The 23,627-nt window shown below is 37.2% G+C and overlaps 1 protein-coding gene across 3 annotated transcripts; it reads right to left on the bottom strand.

Moving 5' to 3' along the window:
- Nucleotides 1-132: 132 nt before the first annotated feature.
- PI4K2B (phosphatidylinositol 4-kinase type 2 beta) lies at nt 133-22,712 on the bottom strand. Of its 3 annotated transcripts, XM_074822275.1 has the most exons (11): nt 22,326-22,673; nt 18,310-18,352; nt 17,796-17,953; nt 12,367-12,567; nt 11,745-11,876; nt 10,344-10,497; nt 8,762-8,829; nt 8,199-8,298; nt 5,494-5,627; nt 4,370-4,429; nt 133-1,810 (listed from the first exon to the last, which is right to left on the bottom strand). In XM_074822275.1, exons 1-11 carry the CDS (start codon nt 22,416-22,418, stop codon nt 1,637-1,639), a joined length of 1,317 nt encoding a protein of 438 aa, XP_074678376.1. In that variant the 5' UTR covers nt 22,419-22,673; the 3' UTR covers nt 133-1,636. The 3 variants fall into 3 exon arrangements, with proteins under 3 accessions (XP_074678376.1, XP_074678375.1, XP_074678378.1); XM_074822274.1 differs by lacking the exon at nt 18,310-18,352 and having other exon boundaries at nt 22,326-22,711; XM_074822277.1 differs by lacking the exons at nt 8,199-8,298; nt 8,762-8,829; nt 18,310-18,352 and having other exon boundaries at nt 22,326-22,712.
- Nucleotides 22,713-23,627: the final 915 nt, after the last annotated feature.

The raw sequence follows: 23,627 nt of genomic DNA, 5'->3' as shown, positions 1-23,627 counted from the left end.
GGCCCCACCGCCAAGGGAGAAAACTTCCCTCCCCAGCAGGTGCCGGTTTGGGACCAGAGTCACCCGCCGCCACAAAACGAAAGTAGGGGCGACTTACGGCAGCAGAAATAAGACAGCTGAGCCTAAACCCCGTGCATTTGGGACTAGGACATTTATTTTCTTCAAGGGACATGTCTGGTACATAAACACCATATTTTATTTTTTACTAAACTTTGATAGAAACCATCATGGAAAGTTTATAAATGTGGTCATTTCAATCTTGTTTTGAACTCCACCCTATAGCGAGTTCTACATTTAAGGCTTAAACATTTTAGTTAATCATGTGAATTGGTGACATGCTACATTTATATAATTTTGAGTGGATGTAAATATTAAATACAAGCATTTTATTATTTTTTAGTTTAACAGTATTGCTTTGAATTACAAAATACAGCAATGTCTGAAATACTGAAGGCTTCATAAAAGCAGCAATTTTTCTCCCATTCCCAGTCTTAACTGTCCAGAAAATTACTAAAATAAAAATATTTACCATGTTACATAAGCCACAGATCTAGAAACATGACCATCAAGTCTTAAACAACATAACTTAAATGCAAATGGCAACTGGCAGATGAGCATGACATCACTAAGGGCACAACAGTGCTCCATGTATTACTTTTTTTTTTTTCCCCCCTCCGGTCAAAAAAAACCCAACAGTGTGTTTAGATCGAAATTTAGAAGGCAGACTGGCTTTGTGACAAACACATTAGTGCTTTTATCATTAACAGTGCAGAACCACTTCAGTGACTACTGATGAACACATTTATATGCATATGGCAAAAACCTGTAACAACATGGTGCAATTCTTTCATTGTGATGAATATATAAAGAAATATCACAATTTTCCATACATGTGCTTAAACACACAAGTTCCAAAAGCTAGAGGTGAAATTTCAACCTCTGAAACATACACTCAGTTTCTTTTGTCACAGTAGGAACTGTGTGTACTTACTTAGGTTGAATTTTGCTGTAAATTCAACTATTTAACTATTTTTGGTCCCCACATACAAAAAACCAACCTACGTCAAGCATTTTTTCCCTTCTCCTTTTCTTTTACTTGTTTGTCAAGGACAGACTGAATATAGTTTTTTTTTTTAGTGCATGACTTTTCAAGTAACTAGCCTATGAAAATCTATAAACAGCTTAAAATATCAGGAAGAAATTCCAAGGAAAAGCATTTTCACAATCAAAGATAACAATCTGCACTTTTTTTTTTAAAGACCATATAAAAAGAAATTGAGAGTGTATAGGTTTTCAAACAAAAAGAATTCTGATTGTATTCAAAATTAGTTTCTCAGCATATGCAAACTGTATCTTCCCTTATTCAGAGTATTATTCAGAATACATTACTTTAGCCTATAAAAATACAGTATGGACAAATTCTTCTCATTCCCTGACATAAGAATTCACAATTTTGACACAAAAATTGTAAACTTTTATTACATTCAAAATACATTTCTTAAGTCTTTAGAATTTAAGTTCTGAGGTGTCAGCAGTCAGAGCTCTTGGTATACAGCAGAAGTACGTTATTGCAGAGCCTTTACACCGTAGTTTTCTACAGTTAAGGGAAACTTACTCTTCTCACATATTTTTGTTGCTACCAGGAGGAAAAGAAAGGCTTCCTGCTATGAAAGGTCTGCGTGAACGCATTACTCAGATGAACAATTCGGCCCTGACTTCCAGTGCTACTTCGCTCCACAATCACACGTGGCATCTGAACAAGCTGAATGGGACTTTTTCCATCCTTTAATGCCTGAGTAAGGTTTAGTATCTAAAAGAATAAAAGCAAGTAAGGTGAGGGTGCACAAATAAAACTGTGGCTAACAGGCTCATAAATTTAGATGTCACTCTTAAATCAGTGCTATAGAGGTCTATGCTGTCAAATTTATTTTTAAAAGATACTCTATTGGAAGTAGAAATACTTTATTTTTTTGGTAACATTGTGACATCCTACCGCTATCTGACTACCCTTCTATTCTTTTCCTATTTCATGCAATCCTCTCCAAATTTTTGGAAAACATTAGAGACAAAAATCTAACAGCATTTTAAATTTAGCACGTCAAGAGCATTGCACCATTAACAAAAAAACCCTACAAGAATGCAATCTACATGTATTTAACATAGGATCGACCAGGGGTTTAGCTACAAATTATTTTCACATCAGAAGATATGTAGCCATATTATTAACCCACACCAGACCCAGTGCTAAGATCCAAATTTAGCCCTCAGCTCACAGGACTCTGTTATCTATCTTTCTTCTGAAACTTCAGTGCTCATGAACTGCCCTGATCATTTACTTCACATTCAATGTTAACCTGCTGAAAACTGGGGCAAGTATTCAATTTAGTTATGGTGACACATGTGCATTATCCTTAACATCAAGCCTTTTCTTCCCCTGCACAATGCCCTTCTGTTCCTTGTGCGACTTACTGCTGTTCATTCTGCACTTTCATGGCTGAAGAACCCTGGACAGATAAAGTCTCGCATGGTTTACTGCAATTTGGGTCTTCCAGCAACTCCACTTGGTATTTACATTTTCTAAGGCAAACCTTTGTAGATCTGTGTTACCTGATTTCTTAATCTCTATATTCTTGAGAGAACTGTTTATCTTGGGTTTGAAACCCTTCCCAGTATTTTTTTTCCCCCACTTCACAAAAAAGTGCTTCTAACTACTTTTGGTACCTTAGATTTAAAGATCTCACCCCTTCTGTGCAGGATATATTTCTCTTCAGCCTTCTTATCTTTATCAACTAGATTTTTCATTTTCTAATTCTTAAAGCTTTCACTTTTAAGGATGTATTTACAGATGTTTTGGCTATCCTGCAAATTCATCTTAAATGAATGAATCCATTATTATGTGATCTAGATACCAACTCTTCTATAATGCCCTTTAACATTGGTTTTAAACCAAAAGCAAGTCTAAAATCAGTGCTAAAAGGCAACATTTGCTGATGTATTTCCAATCACATCCAAGAATAACTCATTATTGCATTTCTTCCCTAAATCCATGCCTGAAAACATGACATTTCCCACAGTGAAACACATCCTTGTACAGCTAGAGAGAGATTTTTAAAACAAAACAAAAAAACCCAAATCTCTGCTGAAATCCACCCCAGGAAAAGGGTGTGAAGAAAAGGTCCAAACACAGCCTTTACAGTGGGAAATTAATTAGACAACCTTAGCTAGATCTCTCTCAAATATATATATCAGGTTTTTTCCTTAAGCTTTTTGTTAAATAACAGATTCCCTGTAGCCAATTGTCTCATCACAAAAAAGCTATTTAACACAGTTTAAGATGGATGAATACTTCAGAAGTGACCTTCCAGTGACTGCACAAACTTCTCAGAAAAGTTATTTCAGCAATAACTCCTATAATTCAATTTAATAAGTAAGGTTTGCTGGCTTTTAGCCACCACACATAACTAACATTAACTAGGATCATGTCTGGCTATGCACAGCTGCAGTCTTGTGCAAGGTACTTCTTGATATAGGAAGCTCTACACAGAAAAGGCCGGATTAAGCCGCTCTAGGAATTGTGAATGTCTGGCTTTAAACTATCTATGCCAAATTTATGAACACAGAGAAGTCAATTTCAATAAATTCAGGACAAATGGGACTATTAATTTATCTAGCCCAATTCCCTTACATTTTCACAAATCACTGTTTTACGCCTACAATGAACTAAATAATTTGTTCCCAGCTAAACCTTGTTTTCCAGTATATCACACCAGTCTTAAATTTTAAAGCAGCAAGGAGATGGAGAAACCCTTCTCCTCTCTTGTTTCCGTGTCAAAAAATAACAACACTTAATCATCTGAAAATAGCTGGATTCGTTCTAAGTATGGTTCTGACATTTGCTAGGATGAAGAATTTTTATATCCTGATACTGCTTTCTTGTGAGAGGTATTTCAATACTCAAGTTAACTGTCCACAATAAAGCTACATTTCTTTTAATAACATAATGAAATTACCCACCAAATTTTTCATCCAAGTTTATGACTCTTCTCCAGTGTTTCATCTTTAAAGTACCATCTAAGAATACGCAGGTATTAAGTCTTCCCCATCCCCCACAAAAACAATAAAACCCAATTACATTATTTAAAAAAATCATCTTCTACAAATATCAAAAAGAATCAGTATATACTTTCTGCTGTCTCATCTATATGCAAATACGAGTAAACTCTAGAAAGAAATTTAGTCTTCTCTGATGAAAACAGGTTCAAGTGTCATTCATTCAACAGGAGTCAGTTTATGTAGCTCTAAAAAAAAACCAGCTGAGAATTGATGACAAATTAAATACATAAATAAAAACATAAAGAAGCAGTCTTACCTGCCCCCTCATAACCGACATTTGGTTTTCAAAAGTAGACTTGTCAAATCCTTTATCAGCCTTTATTAAAGAAAACAAACAGTTATTATAAGAAATGACCCATTTATTTTTAGTTACATATTTATAGCACACAAATTCATCACAGTGATATTTACTAACAGCATAATAATTTTTGGAAGCTTCAAATAGTCATAGTATGACCCACAAAAAGGTCTATTTATTGCAGCAAGTTTACATACCTGAAAATGAAGGATGTTCCACATCATAAAAGTAAAATACATCAGCAGATACCACTTTAGGGCACTGGTAGGGAAGCTTAATACCATCACATAATGCCACACTGTTCTGTCTCTCACCTTTACTCTGGCAAAAGAACACTTCCTCCTTCAGATTTATTAAATACTTTAACTTCCACCGGGTTTAACAGACAAGCCAGAGTCACTTTGAATACAACTGAGTCAAAGATGCAAATATTGCGAATGTGTTTCAGGATATAGTTTCGATGTTACAGCTGCATTTTCATTAAAAGTTTAAAATTTCTATTTCTTTCTATCCTTATCATTTGGATTATTTCACTTGAATATCTGACACAATTGTTTATGTAATGTTTCAGAGAAGGACACTTTTTTACATGTCAGTATTGCAGCACAGTTTCAGTATCTTTAAAATAAGTTTGACTTAAAACATGGTCAAGATTTCAGCATCAACTTCACACAACATATGTATGTAAAATTAAGTATATCAGAAGTATGCAGGTACTTCAAGTTACATTAAATACACAATTTGCTCAGGTTGCTACAGATTATCTTAAGCATATACAAACCACACAGGTATGTCAAATAGAGTTTTTACACAGATTTGTGCTATAGAAGTTAACCACCTTCAACTGATTATGTGAAACTTAAGTACATAAAAGGTAATTATGTTTTCACATGAGCTGATTACTATCAATTAGCCACATTAGTGACACAGTTTCCTCTTAATTATATAAACCCTTTCTACCATTCCAATGTCAAAGCTAAAATAGCACAGTATCATGACATACAGAAGTTAAATTCATAAAAACAAAAATCACCTAACTGTTCCATTACAAGTATTAGCTATTTCAGTAATACTCGATTCACCTTAAATAGTTCATAAAGATCTTCACAAAGATCCTGTACAAAGTTCATATCAGAAATGCGAGGAAGAACTAGGTCTCTGGTCTCCTGAGAGAATGGAACTTTTGCTTGAGAAAGCCACGCCCAGTGAAAGGGATCTAATGCAGAAAAACAATACACTTAATGATTAACCACAGGCAAAAATGAAATTCTCAAGTGCTTGCCAGTACCCTGTCGTCTACTGGAAGTTCTCAGTAACACACCATTTTTCACACCATTGTTAGCCAATATACCTCTTTTGGCTACTGTTAGAAAAGCAGCTTTACAGCTACTTAGCCTTTTTTCCAAACAGTGAAAATATATTTTAAGTAATAAATAGTTAGCTGAAGCAATAAGTAAAAAAGTTATATAAATTAAATACTGTAAGCAACAGTAAAGGCCTTCTAGTTTAGTAATGCAGTCTCCTTCGGAGTAAAATAATGGCTGCAGTCAAACAGAAATCTTTCAGACATTTGACTCATACTGAAGAATTAACAAAAAAGTAGCTACTATTTTTTAATAAAATTTTGTTTATTAAAATGCCTTCTTTTAAGCACGCTGAGAAAACCATTCTTAACTTTTCACATAATTGCTATTAAACAGCTTTTTCAAGAGATATTGTAAGAGTAATTAATACCACCAGATGTTAAATGAGACACCAAACAGTATCAGTTGCAGGAATTGAGGAGCATCAGTAGTAGCAGGACACCCACTGAACTTCCTAACATGGCCCTTTTGAGTCTGACAGTCCAGCCAGTTTCCCACCCACCTCAGTCTGTCCAGTTTGTATCTCACGTTTCACTACAGGAATACTATGAGACTGCACAGAAGGCCTGTCAAAAGTGAAGGGGAAGGAAAAAAAAAAAAAAAAAAAAAAAAATCAATATTCACTGCTCTTCCCTCATCCACTGAACCAGTCACCTTATTTAAAGCTGTCTAGTCAGTCAAGCAGTTTGTCCTTGGTAAATCCATGCTGGCTTCCTCATGACCTTCTTGTTCACATGCTTGAACACAGCTTCCAGGAGGATTCATTCCACAATCCTCATGGGGACTGAGGTTAGGCTGGCTACCCCAGCATTCCTTGCACCCTACATCCTGCCCTGCTTGAACATGGATGTGATACTCACCTTTTTCTAGTCATCAGCAACCTCCCACATTATTACAGTCTTTCAAGAGTGATGGGAAGACAGCCTCATACAACATCAGCCAGCTCCCATCATATTTCCAGTGCATCCCATCTACTCCTGTGAACTTCCATATGCCCATTTTGCTTAAATGCTCCCTTCTGTTTTGGGTAATGATTCATTCCCAGAGGCTCTGCTTATGAGCTCTGAGATCTGAAAGCAAATCTTATAAGTGAAAACTGAGGCAAAGTCAGCATTGAATAACTTGTTCTTTTTTATGCCTTTTGCCTTTAGGTGTTTGCTGCACTCTTCTTCAGCCCCACTCTCATTTCTAATTTACTTAACCCTTTCTTGTTGCCCTTTATGTTCTTTGTTAGCTTTACTCCAGCTGGGCTTTGACTTTCCAGACTCCATTCTTGCACTTTCGGACAAAGTCTCTATTTTTCCAGGGGAGTCTCTACATCCATTTTTTTAATATACTTAATTTCTGTGCCCTGGTTCAGTCAGGAGTTCCCTGTTCATCCATGCTGGACCAACTTCCTGCCTTCTGAAGAGGCTGTTCTCTTGGCCTTGAGGAGGTTATCCTTGATGATCAACCAGCTCTAGTCACCAAGAAAACATGTTCTATCTGTCAAGAGCCTGCAATTTTAAACAACTTTATGCTACAAGTTTACCTTTACAGAATTGTCACACACTCGTCCAACTGCAAAAGAATTCTAAAGGATCATCCAAGTTTATTACTTTGGATGATAAAGTAAAAGATGGTATAAAATAAACAGTAATAGTCTAGAACAGCTGCAGAAGTGACTGTAGCCAAGAGATACATAGGACAGTATCAAGATACACAGAGACTATACAGGGTGCTGGGTGGGGTAATTAACTAGCCTTTTGACAGCAAAACTAGCCCACGCTTAACTGCCGTAATTACCTGATTGGCTAATAGTCCCCAGAAATAATTGTAAATCCTGTTGGGCACTTCCCTCTAAACTGTAAGTAGTCAAAGATGTGTTCAGAAGCAATCTAGCTTTAACAGTAGTATCCATTTTCAGTCTGCTTGAAAATACTAATTAAAGATTAACCCTGTAGAAGTAAGCTAAAGCTGAGAACAAGTGAAAATAACATGTAACTTGTCTACTTGTTCACCTAAAACAGTACCCTTTCTTTTGAAACAGAAATCCAGCTGTGAGAGACAGAACTTGCGTATCCTTGCACTCAAGTCATTTTCCACTATGTTTTTCAAGAAAACACACATGAAAAATGTGTTGCTAAATTTTTCCAATTCCAAAATCAATAGGTTTACATACAGTAGTATGTTTATGTATATCCATGTATTAATATTGTTTAAAGGTATAAGGGTAAAAAAACATGAAGGACTAAATCACACATGCCATTGCAAAAATGGCATTTGTTGCTAACTTTCTAAGGAAGAGTACATTATTTAAAAATTCGATATATAAACTACAGCAATGATTTCTTAGTTTCTTACTACAACCACACAACTAAAAAAAATGCTTATTTGGAAGTTACTCTCCCAAAAGGAAGGTGGTTGAAGAATGCAATACTTACATGCCCTCCACTCATCAGGATGCTTAAAAGGAAATGCTAAACCATTGTCAATTGCAGCAATTTTAATAGTGGATTCTTTAGTTATAGTCCATTGGCTATCCTACGGAAGAAATATTTCAGAAGTAAGTGATACCTATGTGCTTTCAAAAGTAGTGAAATACAATAAAAATACTAAATAATATACTTTTTAGCTTCACTGCTTAAACTCCAGCACATACAATTCTTACTCTGCCACCACTAAAGAGGAGCCCTTCCCCCAAATACAAGAGAAGCAGAGCACATAAATAGCTGAAGAAGTGTGCTTGAGCAACAGTGGGCAGTTTTATTATTATAGCCCAAGCTAGTAAAGAAAAAATACAGAACAATAAAAATAACTTCTAGCACTGTTCTATCTAGTCTAATCCAAATAGCTTTTCCATTCATTTCGCCTAGAATAATTTGCAGTTATCATATTTCTTGAGACCACGCACCAGAATTAAAGCCACACACTTCATCCCCTGCAAGACCAAGTTTTAAAACTAAACAATTTAAAGAATATAAGTTTCAGAGTACAATTTTCTTACCTTATCTGACAGATCAAGTCCATCATCTTGTTTTTCATACCTGACTAACCAATTATCGTTACCTCTGTCTTTAAACAGGAAAATGCATGTCACAATACATCATTTATAAAGAAATCATCATCTAAAGTGATATACAATGAGTAATATCGTACATTGAGAATTTACCAAAGGAGTCAGGCAAAACTGTTCAAAAAGTTTTTTTCCATCACAATACACGTGGTTGAGCTTTACTGAAATGTATGAGGCAACTGATTTACTGGAAAGACCAAAAATTTACCAAGTGTTTTTAGGTATGTATTACTGCTTTAGTTTACCCAACTGGCTGAATATACAGCAAAATATCAAGGAAACTAAGAGAAACTACTTTCACTCATTTTATGCAGAAAGATTGGCTGTAGTGTGCACTTTTCCTGGGGAAAACACTGTCAGCAGCAGCTACCACAATGACTTAACTTTTAAGCTTGTTTTAATGCTGATGGGGAAAGGGAGAGGCCCTCCAAAATCACAGATACTGTGATGTTTGACTACATGGAGAAAAGAGACTCTCCAAAGATGGAGGTGAGAAAAAAACTGAAGAACATTTCAGAAGCTGAAAATGTCTGCACCATTCAGACAAAGTTGAGACACTGAAGGCTTTGACAAGGTCTTTCAGAGAAAGGATGACTGCATCCATCAGAAGACTTTCATGTTCTATCATGTTAGATATATTAGGTGGAGGTAAAATCATCCACATAATGAGGTTTTGCATTTTGAGTATTTTCCTTACAATTTTAAGAACTTCACAGGACACAGGAATTGTTTGGAAACACTGGGATCCATTTGATAAAGCTGACAGACCATAGCAACAGGTAGGAAGTATTATGTTCTTACAAAACTTTCCTCTTTTAGTTCGCTTCTAAAAAGACACAGGTTAGAGTGACTTATTTAAGAAAAGAAAAATGAACTAGCACTGGTATGTCTGAAGATGAGTAAAGATGCCCACCTCTGACAAAGTAGCAAAGGAAGTATTTTAAATATAAAACTGCCTCTGGATTTTTGAGCAAATAAATCAACCTACATAGTCAAGAGAAAAATCCCAGCTTCTGAGTAAAAGAAACAAGAATCCACGAGAACAGAGAGATATACATCACAGTTGTACTTCAGTGCCTAGTCACAATGAATATGAACTATTTTGCACTGATGTGAACCTGTGCTGTTATTGGCTCCAGCTTAGTATAAAAGGAAGGGTAGTCATGGCTTTCTCTTGGTTCCTGAAACCCCACCATCCCTTATCCTAATGAGGACAGACTTAGCTTATTGACAGAATTAAAGCATAATGAAAGTATTTGTTCTTGAATTCTTACACTGCTTAAAATATCAAGTAACAGCTAAAAAGGGTTGTTTGGACTTTGTCATATTGCAATATTCAGTGTTTGAATTCAAAGTATATTTTTTAAAGTTTAAAATGCAACATTCTGGCCTTCACTCTTGAGAAAAGCATCTGAAATGCATTAAAAGCCTTCAGCAGCAGCTTTCAGCCAGCACTGCTTACCATTTTTGCCTCACAAAAGTAGATGAGATACTGAGAGACATTAACAAATACCTGTATTTCTGATGACATAATCCAAGATAACCAATCTTTCAAACTGTGACTGAAATTCTTTCCTTGTATTCTCAGGTAAAGGATCAGTCTCAAACTTCCTGAGCCAGTAGTCAGCTTCTTTATATCCTTCAACAAACAGCTGGAAGGAGCCAACCTGAAACATTACGAAACTGCATTTGGAAAATGTACTTGGGCAGGTCACATAACTAATCTTAACATTAACAGAAGAACTGATTACATACTTTCAAAGTTCAGAAAACAGGAAGTATGACATTAAAAAAAAAAAAAGGAAAAATGTAAGACTCAAATCGTGAGGGTTTTTTCTGGGTTTTTTTGTTGTTTTTTTTAATATTTGTTTAAGCACTCACTGAGTTTACCAGGAATAAGATGTAGCCAGACAGCAAAATGTGAATGAACACACAGTGTAATAAGCAATCGTTGGAACAAAAGAAAAAGAAATAGCATCTGTTCTCTTTTCTACTGGAAACACTTTGTTCAATAGTTCATAAGAAATCACAGGAGAAAAATCTTCTCAGAAAAATTTGTATGTTTCATTGATGAGAATAGCAGCATTAACCATTTTTTCAAGACAGACACTTTTTGCATGAAAATAGCTGAAATACATTTCCCAAAAGAGTCCAAGGAAAAAAACTACAGATAGCATAGGCTCCAGATGTGTGGGCAACAGGAAAGGTGCTCCAGATTAAAATTCAGAAAAGGACTTATATTGGAGAAGTAAACACGGATAGATGCACACATGCAGAGACATGGATAAACACACAGCATGTGGAATAACCATGCTGATACAAGCTTGCGTAATGTATGTCACATGGATCAAAATTGTGGTAACATTTTGGGGATACAATAAGGCTCATTAGGCAGGAAAGATGTGAGGTTTTAGTCAGTGAAGTACTGCACACAAGATGAAAGGAAGGTAGAATGAACACAAAAATCACATCTAAAAGAATAAAATGAACAATAGAAGGGAAAAAATGAAGAGTCAGGAAAAATGAAAGCACTAGATAAATTGCAGGGGAGAAACAATTAAGAATATAAAAACATGACACTGAAGGAAAACATACTAAACAGTCAAGAAGAAAAACCCACAGGGGTGGGAGATGTACATTTTAACATATTACTCCTCAGCAAAAAGCTAGACTGCAAACTGAAACAAAAAGTGGCAAGATTATTAAAGCAGTTAGATGAAGGAATGATGTAACAGAGTGGATAGATTTTGCATAGAAACAGTCATATTTATCAAACTTTAATCATTCAGACAGTTGTCAACAAGGAACAAGGTTTTTCTTCTACTGTTGAAGTTACCTACAAATATTCTTTTTTTTAATTCAAAGTTTTGTGTAAGAATCAAGAAACGCACAAATTACTTATTTGTCATCTTACCTTAGGAGGTAGTCCAATTCGATTAAATTTTTTAGCAACTTTTGGCACTTTCTCTAAAGCATATTTTTTTCCTCTTGATTTTGCACGATCTATTGCACTGTAATTAAAGGTCTCACTGACAAGCCAGACAACCTTAAAATATGAAAGTTAGAAACACAGCTCAGAATTCCTTATTATTTCAATTATAAATCACAGTAAATTTTATGCTCAGTTGTCAAAAAAGCAAAAAGGAAGCATCAGGCATTTCCAACAGACAAATTTTATATGAAAAGATGAGTATTTGCTATTTTACATATCTCAAACAAAACCAGGAATCTTTATATGCTGCTTTTTGCAATTTTTGCATCAGAACACGAGGCACAGAAGTGTCAGAAAATGCTAGAAACTGAAGTAGTTCCAAAGAAGAGATTCAATTCAGATTTCAAACTTATCCTTTAAAACAAAAATCACAGCCATTATTCCTACACCAAACCACTGTGCCTTTGGACTTGCGATAGTTCATAAATGACTTAAGGATAATGCATGATACACAAGGATGTCTCCGTAACTACAGTCCAAAGACTGACAAATCAGTCACTATGTATTTTTTTGCATTCAGTAATTTATGTATTTTAACTTTTACCTTGGTTTTAGGTACAACTCCTAGCCCAAGCTTGTCATCCACAAGATAGGCACCAGCTTCAGAGAGGTATCCCTGATTCGGAACGAGGCAGCCTCTGCCAAAGCAGCAAGGACAACAAACTTTGTGAAAATATTTGGTCCATTTTGGATTCAGATGTCCATAAGGCTCTTCAGATTTTGGTTTGAACACTCCAATAATTTTCTAGGATAAATAATGTAAAATTAAAGTATGAATACTTTGAGTTGCAATAATGAAAATTAGTTATTTGAAAGTATTGGTCAGATACCATACATTGCATTTTACAGTTGCTCTTTTTAGATTATCAAATAATAAAACTACAAAATAGTATTCCAAATAAATTTATCATCAAATGCTTATCTAACAGTAGTAAAAATTCAAAATAAGCTCTTCATAAGAGAAAAATCAAAGCCAGCTAGCATTTACTAGTTTTTCAAAATTAGAGGACAGCATTTTAGAATATAATTTCTTTTATATTGAGTTTTTTTAAAAACGAGGATTTAAAAGTAGTTTTAAAAATCATGTTCAACCCACCAATTAAGGCATTGATGAGATATTTCAGAGACATAATGGTTCCAGGAAAGTGACAAACATACAGAATGCTAATAATCAGATGTTACCTTTTCTCTTTTACATCTATTTTATGTATTACTTTAAGTTTGAATGGATCAAAATGTTCTGCACTTCGCAATTCCCAAGGGTGGTGCTGTTTACCACTGCTGTAGATTCCTCAACTCAAAGCTGAGAATGGCTCACACTATCAGCCTCCATTTACATTGGAGACATGTAGTAAAGCTTAAAATTACTCAAAGTACTGTATCCAATTTTGGACACTGTGCTTCAAGAAATCTGTTAACAAACTGGAGAAAGTTGAAAAAACAATGAGAATAAGCACAAAAAAATGTGAATAATGAAAGCCTGTATAACAGGGATTGTTTAGCCTAAGAGAAATCAGGGCACAATGAACTATGTAATAGGTTGCTACAGAGAAAAAAGGAACAACACATTTACTGTTAACAAGCCAAGAAATGATAGGCTTAAATCCCAGCAGATAAGTTAAAAAAAACACAAACCCTTTTGAACCTTAAGAGTGGCTCAAGACTGGAACAGACTGCCAGGTTGTGGAGTCTCTGAAACAGGATGCCACTAACAGGTTGGTTAGACATTCATCAGAAATCATGTTAAAACGATCCTGGTCCATAACACAGGCATTAAATGGATGATTTCTCAAGGTGCCTCCTACACACAATTCTATATTTGTTAACCTCAAACCACAAGATTATTACCACACTAAAATATATAACCTTCCAATTGTCTGTGATAAACTTTAGCCTAGTGCATAAAGTCCATGTAATGACTCTTCCATAGCTCAAGTGAAATGCTGTAGAAATGCTGTATCTTCATTCCTTCTCACAGGACCATGGTGAATAAATGAAATTCTCATCTAATAAATATTTAAGAAGAACTGTTTAAGAAGCATTTTCACGTATTAGTACTTTCCTGAATCCTTCTCAAAGTGAGTATCTCATTAAGCTAAACACTGCCTCTTGTTGCGCCATCACTCATAGATGATTTACACTCTTAAGTCATGAACAAGTTTGCTGGCAGTCAGAAATGAGTTCAACTAGATTAGGGAGAAGACTTGACTAGTTGTTCTAGCTTCTCCAGAATTTTCACCCACTTTGTCCAAGACAATCCAACTAGTCCAAGATTGTCCAAGAAAATCTTGCTTTGTCCAAGACAAACTACAGAGAACTTTTTTCATTCAGTTTGTAAACAGATTACATAAGACACCAGGCATTAGTAGCATCACCTGTATTGTCCATCTATTTTGATTCATTCCCATCAACTACCAGAAGAAATAAGTTATGAAATATTATTATTTGCATTCATCCTATAAAATAAGTTTCCTATCAACTGGGGAAGGAAACAAATTGACAAAAATTCTCTTGGTTTTGGTATGCTGTTATCTGTGACTCTAAGGCTACTTTCAAAATCATAAGCAAGTTCTATGCAACTTCACAGACACAATTCAGTTTAGACCTACACAAAAGGTTGCACTTACAAAAAATATTCTATGCAACGTGAAAGGCCAAGATGATGTTCTCTGAACATTCCCCCCCCCCCCCCCCCAAAAAAAAAATCACACTTTAAAAACTGAATTCACTTAGTATACTGGTTTAGTCAAAATTCTAATGTTAGGTTTAGAATTGTTATAAAGTTCAATTTTTTTCCTATTGAATCACAGGTATCCACCCACTCAAAACAAAGCTAGCAGCTTTTCATTTCCCTGAAACAGTGGTGTATTTGGTAGTATATGCTGAGCCACTAATTACCTCTTTTCTGAATCGCTCTCTGGATACTTCCTACAAACTGCCCATTTTAAAAAGGAGCTTAGCCCATTCCATCACTTGCCTGGACCATACTGTGCTATACTGTCAAATCTAGAGACAGTTTTCAAGGTTTCACTTAAGTCAGAACCTTGCTAAATTTTGCAAAGTCACTGCTGTTGAGGACCAGAGTAGAACCAGAAAGCTCAATATGTTGACAACTTACATGCTTAATTTTGCAAGTCAAAATTAATTTCTAGACTGACTCCACTGGCGTTAGCATTAGCCAATAGCTAAACTGTCAAAAACATGTTGCAGAACAGTTTGTAACAGACACAATGTCTTTTATTTTATTGGTTACTTAATGAACAACAAATGCAGAAATAAGCAGCACTGTTGCTGAAGTATTGACTAAGTACTGAACTGCTTCATACCAGTATACAACTATGCCAATAAATGCAAAAAGTTTCTAGTGTTAATCAGACAATTTTAGTTTTATCTTTCTGATAGACTCAAGTCAGCGAATAAGATGACCTAATGGAAACAGGTTATTTTACCTGTAACTTGGTATTTGTGTGGGTAAACACTTCAGAAGCTGATCAGTAAGAAGGCTTAGCACGTCTTTAATAAGCTCTTTCCCAGCATAAGGAAGAGGAGATTACTCAAGAAGAATAGGAGAAAGCAAGTCACAAAACTGGTCTGAAGTAGAATGATGCAATACTGTGACAAACAGGATGGGAAATCCCTTCTACAAATGGGCGTTGCACTACTGACAAAATTAAGTTTTATCAGACTTTTAATATGGATAACAAACTTAGATAAGCTCTAAATTTAGTGCAAAGAATAAAAGCAAAATTGAAAGGCAGCTAGGAACTCAGCATCATTATTCTCACAGTCCCATGTTAGCAAATACTTTTGCAATTAAATTTTTATGGCCCACGTTAAAAATATTGGTGGTTTTTCAGTCTTTTCTCCTAAATACTTACATTGAAATCAATGACCTGCATAAAGGGGGAGGGCAAGTCACTACTAGGAACTTAATTAGGAACAAAACCAACACTTCACTGCAAAACAGAAGTAAAACCAACAAGAAAATCACCATGTAAGAACAAGGAAGTAAGGTGCTCCATTCAAAATGCTATGGTTACAAAAATCAGGTGTAAGTACTCTCTCATCAGCCTCAAGGCACAGTGAGCCTCTCAGGCATTTGCCAGTCACCAAAAAACTGCAAAATCAGTCTGGAGAGGCTTCAGACAAAAGAGATTTGCACATATGAAAATCCATAACAGGGATGACTTTTTTTCAAGTAATTTCTCAACTAACTGATGTCCTAAAAATAAAAGATCTCAATTGAACAGCATTAAGAAAAACTCAAAAAACCCCCAAACCCTTAACCAGTTTTAAAGCATTTTTAGCATAGCACTATAGAATATTCTTTAAACAGGTCATGCATTGAATTTTTGAAAAAGTATTGATTTAAACCAGTATTTGGTTACTTACTCAGATTTTTCCCTATTGCATATTAAATAAGCTATAATCCTAATTTAAAATACTTCTTTAAAAACAGTGTAAATTTTGAATACGTATATATAAGCATACAGCCTGGAAACCTACAAACTACTGAAGTAGGGAAGTGACCTGAAGTTTAAGAAGTCTGCTGAAACTTTGAACAGGTTTTCATATTAACAGCATTGTACGTGACAGCAAGAATCCCACAAAGCGATCAGAGAAAGAATTATTTTTTTTCCTTCCAGTTTCAAAAAGAGAGACATCCTCATTCCCAACCTACTTTGGCTCTCCTCCACCAGAATGAAGGGGGTCATGACTAACAAGTGTTCCTGGAACACAGGAGTATGAATTGCAAGGTGCAGTTCTTAGAAGGTTTTGAAGGGGTAGTTCTGTTACTTTCCATCTAAGACATGAAGTCGTAAATTCATATGTTTATTTGTATTAAGTCAGGTAACTATTCTAAAAACCACTCATTCAATAAAGTGTAAAAATTATCACCAGAAAAGTGTCATTAAAACAAAGCATCTATGAAAATTAAATGGCAAAACAGGAATATATTCTGTAATGACCAATAATATGAATAAAAGGTAAACAAAAACCATAATACTTCCTAAACAAATGGGAAATGACCATTCTGGGGATGCAGTGAAGAACAACTTTGAGTATGTTCTAAAAACCTACGCACTTAAAATTTTACAATTCCATGTCCAACACAACTGGTATCTTCAGGATTAATGAATACCTTCATCTACCTAAGACCAGAAGACTACTGATTGAGTTTAAAATAAAATCAGATATGACAAATTAACAATGGTGTGGGGGTTGGGAGCCATCTTTTTTCAAACAGGTTGGTAAGCAGACAAAGTAATTCTGATTTAAAGAAAACAATGTGAAAGTATGTCTGAAACATAATTTTCTCTTACTAAATAATGCTAACCAAATGTTACTTTTCAAGCAAGATATTCAGGTAACTGTTATTTCTCTGTCTCAAAGTAACCTTTCAACACCTCTTTGATGATCACTATTCAAGGTACCATCTACCACTAAAGGAGGGAAACTGAAGATTCAGCACACAAATACAAGTAAAAAGGTAGATTTGTTTATATCACTCTTCTTACTCATCTACCAATCATATAAGAGGAAGGAGACATGACCTAAACAAAAGACTGTCTAAAAAGAAAAGAAATAAAAATACAGAAAGCTTGGCTAATGAAACCTAAACAGTACCCAAATCACAAGCTCGGTTGTGTCAAAAATCAATTAAAACATACAAAGAACAAAAAGATTCTGCACAAAGGAATTCCTGAATTATTTTCAGATGTTAGAGGCCCTTTTATTTTCTTTGGTGCAGATCATTCAAAAAATGGTAAAACTGCAACAGAGAAGCTTATGCTGCAAGACATAATTGGGAATCTAAGTATTTCTTGCATTGATTTTTTCCAACATAGATTTTGGCATACCACAAATTATTAAGCAACTTATTTCAATTAATTTCCATTTAAATGGAATTTTAAAATTTCCATTTTAAACTCATTGCTGACCGTTTCTCTGACTTTTCAATAACATGCTCACCCCTTTTGGATCCTTGGCAAAGTAACTCCCACTGGATCCTTGTGAGATCCTTTCTGGAAAAACTCCACACTCTATAGCTTGCTCTGCTCTCAGAATAATTTCTGCAAATTCTGGATCATCTAAAAATATATTCATATCAGCAGTATGTCCTGTATGTCCTGAAAAATAAGAAAACAAGCCATCTTGAGCGTAATTTGTACTACAAATTCACAGCAACTTAAGTAAACACACTGAGAAGCTAACAGCCTTCCCTGCTAATGCCCATTCAACAGCAGGCTGAAAAATCTGGTCCATTAAACCAGTGCAAGTTTTGCTGCTGATTCACCCGCCTCTAATCAACCTTTTGTTTCAAGTAAATCAGCCAAATCTGCAACAACTAATTTGAGACTACCACTGCAAAGTGTTTATACTTTCCAACGATTTTTTCAAATTTTGATTTACGTAAGGAAGCCTATAAGAAAAAAGTCCCTTCAAAACCGTATCTGTAAAAAAATGTGCTAAAGATTTTACATACCATTTTTATTAAGATTTGTGTGTCCTTCTGTAGAGAAAGCTACCTGAAAGTAAACTGTCCGTTACCCACTATTAGAATGGTATCATACCATTCATTTAACAGCTTGGCTAACATGTTCATTATCTGCTAAGACACAATGAAGTTATTTACAAAACAATCCGTTACACTAGCACTGACAAGCTACACCAATATCCCGGTGAAGTACTGCATGCCATCACCATTCCAACGTTCAAATGCTATCAACTACTAGTAGAATTTCTTTATGTACTGACCAAAAGATCAGCTCCACACAGGCATTTATGCAACTATTGCATCTATGCAACTATTTAGAAAGATAACTAGAAAAGAAGTTGCCAGGATTTAATACTTCTATTGCTCTTTAAACTTTCTCAAACTATGTCTTTGCAAGTTTTGAAACTGTAGATTTTTGTACCTTACTTTCCAGGCTAAGGTTATACCACATTCTTACTGAATGCATTTTAATGGGACTGTGGATTAGGGCTCATTTCTGTATTAAGTAACAGCTACATCATTCTAAATTAAACATTCACAGATAAAGTTGCCTTGTTCCCATTTCAGCACCTGAAGAAATGTAAGATAAAACACATACATTCTTCTGGAATGACAGCTGACACAGAATCCATTCAGAAAAGATACTCCTAAGGAGTTTGCGGATAGCCAAATAAAAAAATCAATAATACAAATCACTGTTGGTGTTTTGGAACTCCTTTTTGTAGCACAGGACATGCTCTAAAGTTTTCTAGAACATTACCACTTGCTTGCATGAACCACTCACCGATAATAACATGGCTTCCAAACCAATACAACTAAAAAGCATAAAACACAAGAAAACCTTAACATAATTTGGCAACAGGAAGAGAAGCCTTAAAACTAATAGCAGCTCATTCATAAGGATCAACTACAGCCCATTAGATCAGAATCTGTTAGACTACTTGGCCAATACTTCTTCAATAAATTACAGTTTAAGATTTTTATTGGGACTGTCAGGGACAATCAAGAAATTGCAGTTCATAGAGTCAGCCACCAAGAGAGGGAAAGGGTTCTAAGATTTCCTGGTCACAAAGTACTTAAGTGAGGTAGGGAAATAAACCAAAAAAACTACAATACACTTATTTTTATGGAAGAAGGCACTTGGTGACATGGTGGTTCTTATTCCATACTCAAGCCTCAACTACCCCTACACAAGAAACATCACATCACACAGCTGAGCTGCAACTACTACATATTTTTGCCAGTGAAGGCAAAATCATGGTTCAGCATTATACTGTTACCAGATGAAATGCAACATCCATATTAAGTTGCTCTGCACATTCATCTTCCAGGTGAAGAGGACCTACAGATGAACTTTCTATCACAAAGACGGAAGTTGTCTATGTAAAAAGCAACTTTCTCAGAGGCCAGTTTTTAATTTCTGTGCATTCATTCCAGACTGTGCATTCATTCCAGAATCTAAAACTGTAACTAGTCTCACTGCCTCAAGGAAATTCTTCAACCATGTCTTTTCTAACATAAAAGATAACTGCAGGAAAAAGATATTCAATTAAAAATCAAATTAAAACCAAAGAAACCACATTATGCTGTATGCTCAAGGAAGAACAGAAAAATAATTTTTGAAGCTTATGATCCATGTGGTATTGCTACTGCGCTACTAGAAAGCCTGCTGTTACCAGAGTGATGTGGCTGTACAAAAACATATAGGCTGAAAACAAGGCAACTGGCGGTTTTAAGAAGTTTCCTTTCAGTTTATCAATACTCTCCATATGAAAAGCCATTTTAATTGAAGCTAGTATTTGCTGAATGTGGCAGGGTTTTCTGAGTTGGTGGTCTCTTCAAAAATTATTTTAACCAAGTTTTTCACTGTGAAAGCATATCATGGTCACAACTTACTCCCAGTACAGTCTCTAAACTTAAAACTGTAACTAATCAAGGTTTTTCCTGCAACTGCTCTTGAAAACTACTCTTCTCATTGAACTCCCACTCAGGAGACCAGGGCTCACACATACACAGCTTAACTACCAAGCTCAATAACTGTTTTCAAATTAATTTGAACAAGGCCTACAGCTTTCAGGCTGCTGTACTGGAATGATGAGGACGTGCCAAAGAAGATACAAATACTATCATCCACGTATACACCTCAACCTGTTCTTCCATCGTGTTAACATGACATAAACTAAACTAATACACTTAACAAGAGTAACATGTATGAACTCCTTCAATACTAAACAAACTTTATACTATTTTAACATTAACACGATTAAAGGTAGTCCATTCAACCAATTCCATCTTTTTCTATACAGAGTCTCATATTCTGACCATAATTCCATTATGAAAACACTCCTTGCGTTGCAATAACATGCGTGAATAACATCCCTTGCCTGTTTGTTACACCTGACACATGAAACAATGCTGTACCTTCAAGTGTTAGACATACAGAAAAGGTAAGGACAAGGAAGCAACAGCAAGAGATGAGATGCTACGATCAATCACAGTTCTGAGATTTTCTTACATACTCCTGGGGCAGTTCCCAAGCAGTACTCTGCATTCACTACACTAACTGCCCCAGTAGTGCAAGACCCATGGCTCTAGTCTCCACTCTGAAGCATTAACTACGTTTTGTTAAAAGCACTGTCGCATTAACACATCTTAAGCCTTGTGGGAACAAGACAGGAGAACTCTAACATTTTAATGGCACATTTGCATTACAAGTCTGGTCTACACTTGGGACCATTGGTTAAAAGATGAGATTAACACCGTACACTAGCAAAAACTCTCTGTGCCTACTAAAAAAACAACTTTAATAACTTAAAACTTAAAATATTTTGCTCAGATGGATGGAGTTTTTGTTTGGATTTTTTTTTTTAACACACTATTGTTGCAAAAGGAACAATTTTCACCAGTCTCTGGCAAGAAATCCTATGGTATAATTACAACAGCAAACACTATTAAGTCATAGAAGTCCACAGATTTCCATCAGCAAACCTTTCCTAGATGTACATCTATTTACAAAGCTGCACAGAATCAGAAAGCTTGCAAGTCTAAAGAAAAAAAGTAAGCAATAAATATTGTGTAGTTTATCATTTTGCCTGTATATTTAGAATTAGATACTGGCCATGTTTATGCTTCCTTTCAAATTGATAAATAAGTTTTTGCATTTCTGAATTTTCACATTACATTTCCTTCTCTCTCCAAGGCTAGATTTCAAAACATGGAAAGCAGATAAATTTTTGTGAAAACCAAAAATATGACAGAAGTGTCCACATCAAAAACTCTTTAATACATGTGATGGTACAAAGACGGGAACAGATGTCTGGAGCAAAGAACAGAGACTAAAAATTTTTTAAAGGATGAAAACATGGGTGTCACAAGCAACTAACTGCTGGAATAGGTGGGACAAATAGAAAACTTGACTGAGTTCACCAAGTGTTCAGGAAGCAGCAGCGAGTCCCACCACAGAACACAGTCTGTAAAACATGCAAAGCCCTAAGTTTCGAAGAATACAAACAGAAGCAAACAAAGGAAAGCCCAACAAAACAGGAGACAGAGAACAAGGAGAAGTTAACAGTGGAGACACTCATGAAAATGTAAATGAGTTCGTGCAGCCCTGCACAGAAAGACAAAGCATTTGAATTTCGAGCCATTCAGAGCACTTTCCCTTCCAGGGCTATGGTCAGCGAGCCCACACGCCGCGCACGGGTAACGCACCGCTGCCCCTCGCTGATACCGCCTGGCGATAAAAGCTGGTAATATGCTTCCCAGGGGACAGGGACACCTTAAGGAGGCACCGGGCATGGCACAGCAAGCGTACTTCAGTCCCTACAGGTATTTTTCCAGCCTCGCTGGCCAGACAGGGCAGGGGCTACCTCTCGCCCCAGAGACAGCCGGGCAGCCCTCCCCGAGCAAAGGCAGCCTGCCCCCAGCCGCGCCGGCGCGCCCCCCGCAGCTCCCCTCCGCGTCCGGCCGAGCCCGGCGGGGGAGGCGGCGGCCCCGGGCCGTACCTGCGGCGGCGCGGGGCTCCTTGTCCCGGGCGGCGCCCGCTCGGCGGCCGCGGCCGGTGCCCGAGGCCCGCAGGAGAGGCTCGTCCTCTCCATCCCCCTCGGGCCCCGAATCCTCCTCACCCGAGTCCTCCTCCTCCAGCCCCAGCTCCCCACACAGCCTCACAGCCCCGCCGGGGGCGGCTTTCACGCCTTGCGGCCCCCGCCGGGGCGGCCCTGCCTGAGGCGCCGGCTCCGCGAAGAGCAGCAGCCGCTCATCGGGCTCCTCAGCACTCGGCTCCGCCATGGGCGACCGCGGGCCGAGCGCGGTGGGAGGCGCCGCCGGGCGGGCTCAGGCCCCTCCACCGCAGCCCATGGCGCCGCCGGCGCCACAGCCAGCGCCGCGGCCACGGCCGGCGCCCTGCGCATGCGCGCGGAGCGGCACCCCGCCCCCTGCCTTAAAGAGGCCGCGGAGCATCCCCGAACCAGCCTGTGTGTCTGGGCCGCGCTCGTCAGCGCGCTCCGAGCGGCCCGTCAGGGCCCCGCGGGCTTCTCCAGGCCATCCGCCGGGCATGGGGCGAGCACGGCCATTGGCAGAGAATTTATGCCTCGCGGCAAACCTGTGCTCGGGGTGTGGCGAAGTCCGGCGCTGGAGCCGCTGTCGCAGGCCAGCTCGGGGGAAAAGCGGCCGGGCGGCATCAGGGGCTGCGGTCGGCTGGTTGGACTCCGCAGAGCGTTTAAGGCAACCTCAGAGGGGCATGACCTGCCCAGCGTTCCTCCGGGAAATCACGGCTACAGGCCTCCCTACTTGCATTATTTTCACTGCTAGTCGTTTAACAAAAACAGCCCCGAAACTTGATTCAAAACTGAGAAACCAATTGAAATTCGAAAATGCAGGAAAGCTTATTTTCCTATTCTAACATTTAAGTAAATTGATATATAGGAGGACCTGCCCTACAAGCTTAAATGCTTGCTAGACATTAAAAGCAAAAGCAAAATAATTAATTTTTCTGTAATATATGCAATGCACTAACTTTGGTTTTATTATCATTAAAAAACAACTACTCAAAAAACTATCCTTTCCATGGCTGAAACAAGGCTTATCTCCCAGCCACCACTTTCCACTAGCCAGCTGCTCTCCCTCCCCGTACTTTGAAAGACATTGTTCTACACCATCACGGTAATTTCCAAAATGAAGCCTAAAAACAATGTAGGTGAGAACAATGTGAATATACTGTCATTATTTCCATGTTCCCACAACCATCCTTGCGTTACTAACCCGAAAAAAGAATACAACTGTCACCCCAACAGACTGCGTCAGACGCT

This window comes from Strix aluco, chromosome 4 (genome assembly GCF_031877795.1).
Source record: "Strix aluco isolate bStrAlu1 chromosome 4, bStrAlu1.hap1, whole genome shotgun sequence".
Lineage (NCBI taxonomy): Eukaryota > Metazoa > Chordata > Aves > Strigiformes > Strigidae > Strix > Strix aluco.
This window is presented reverse-complemented; position numbering and strand designations above follow the sequence as displayed.

Coding starts and splice junctions, on each gene's coding strand:
- PI4K2B (XM_074822274.1), bottom strand. CDS start 22,608: ATGGCGGAGCCGAGTGCTGAGGAGCCCGATGAGCGGCTGCTGCTCTTC. Junction 17,954..22,325: donor GGAGCCCCGCGCCGCCGCAG/GTACGGCCCGGG, acceptor CTTATTTTTCAG/GACATACAGGACATACTGCT. Junction 8,299..8,761: donor GACTTGATCTGTCAGATAAG/GTAAGAAAATTG, acceptor TTTCTTCCGTAG/GATAGCCAATGGACTATAAC.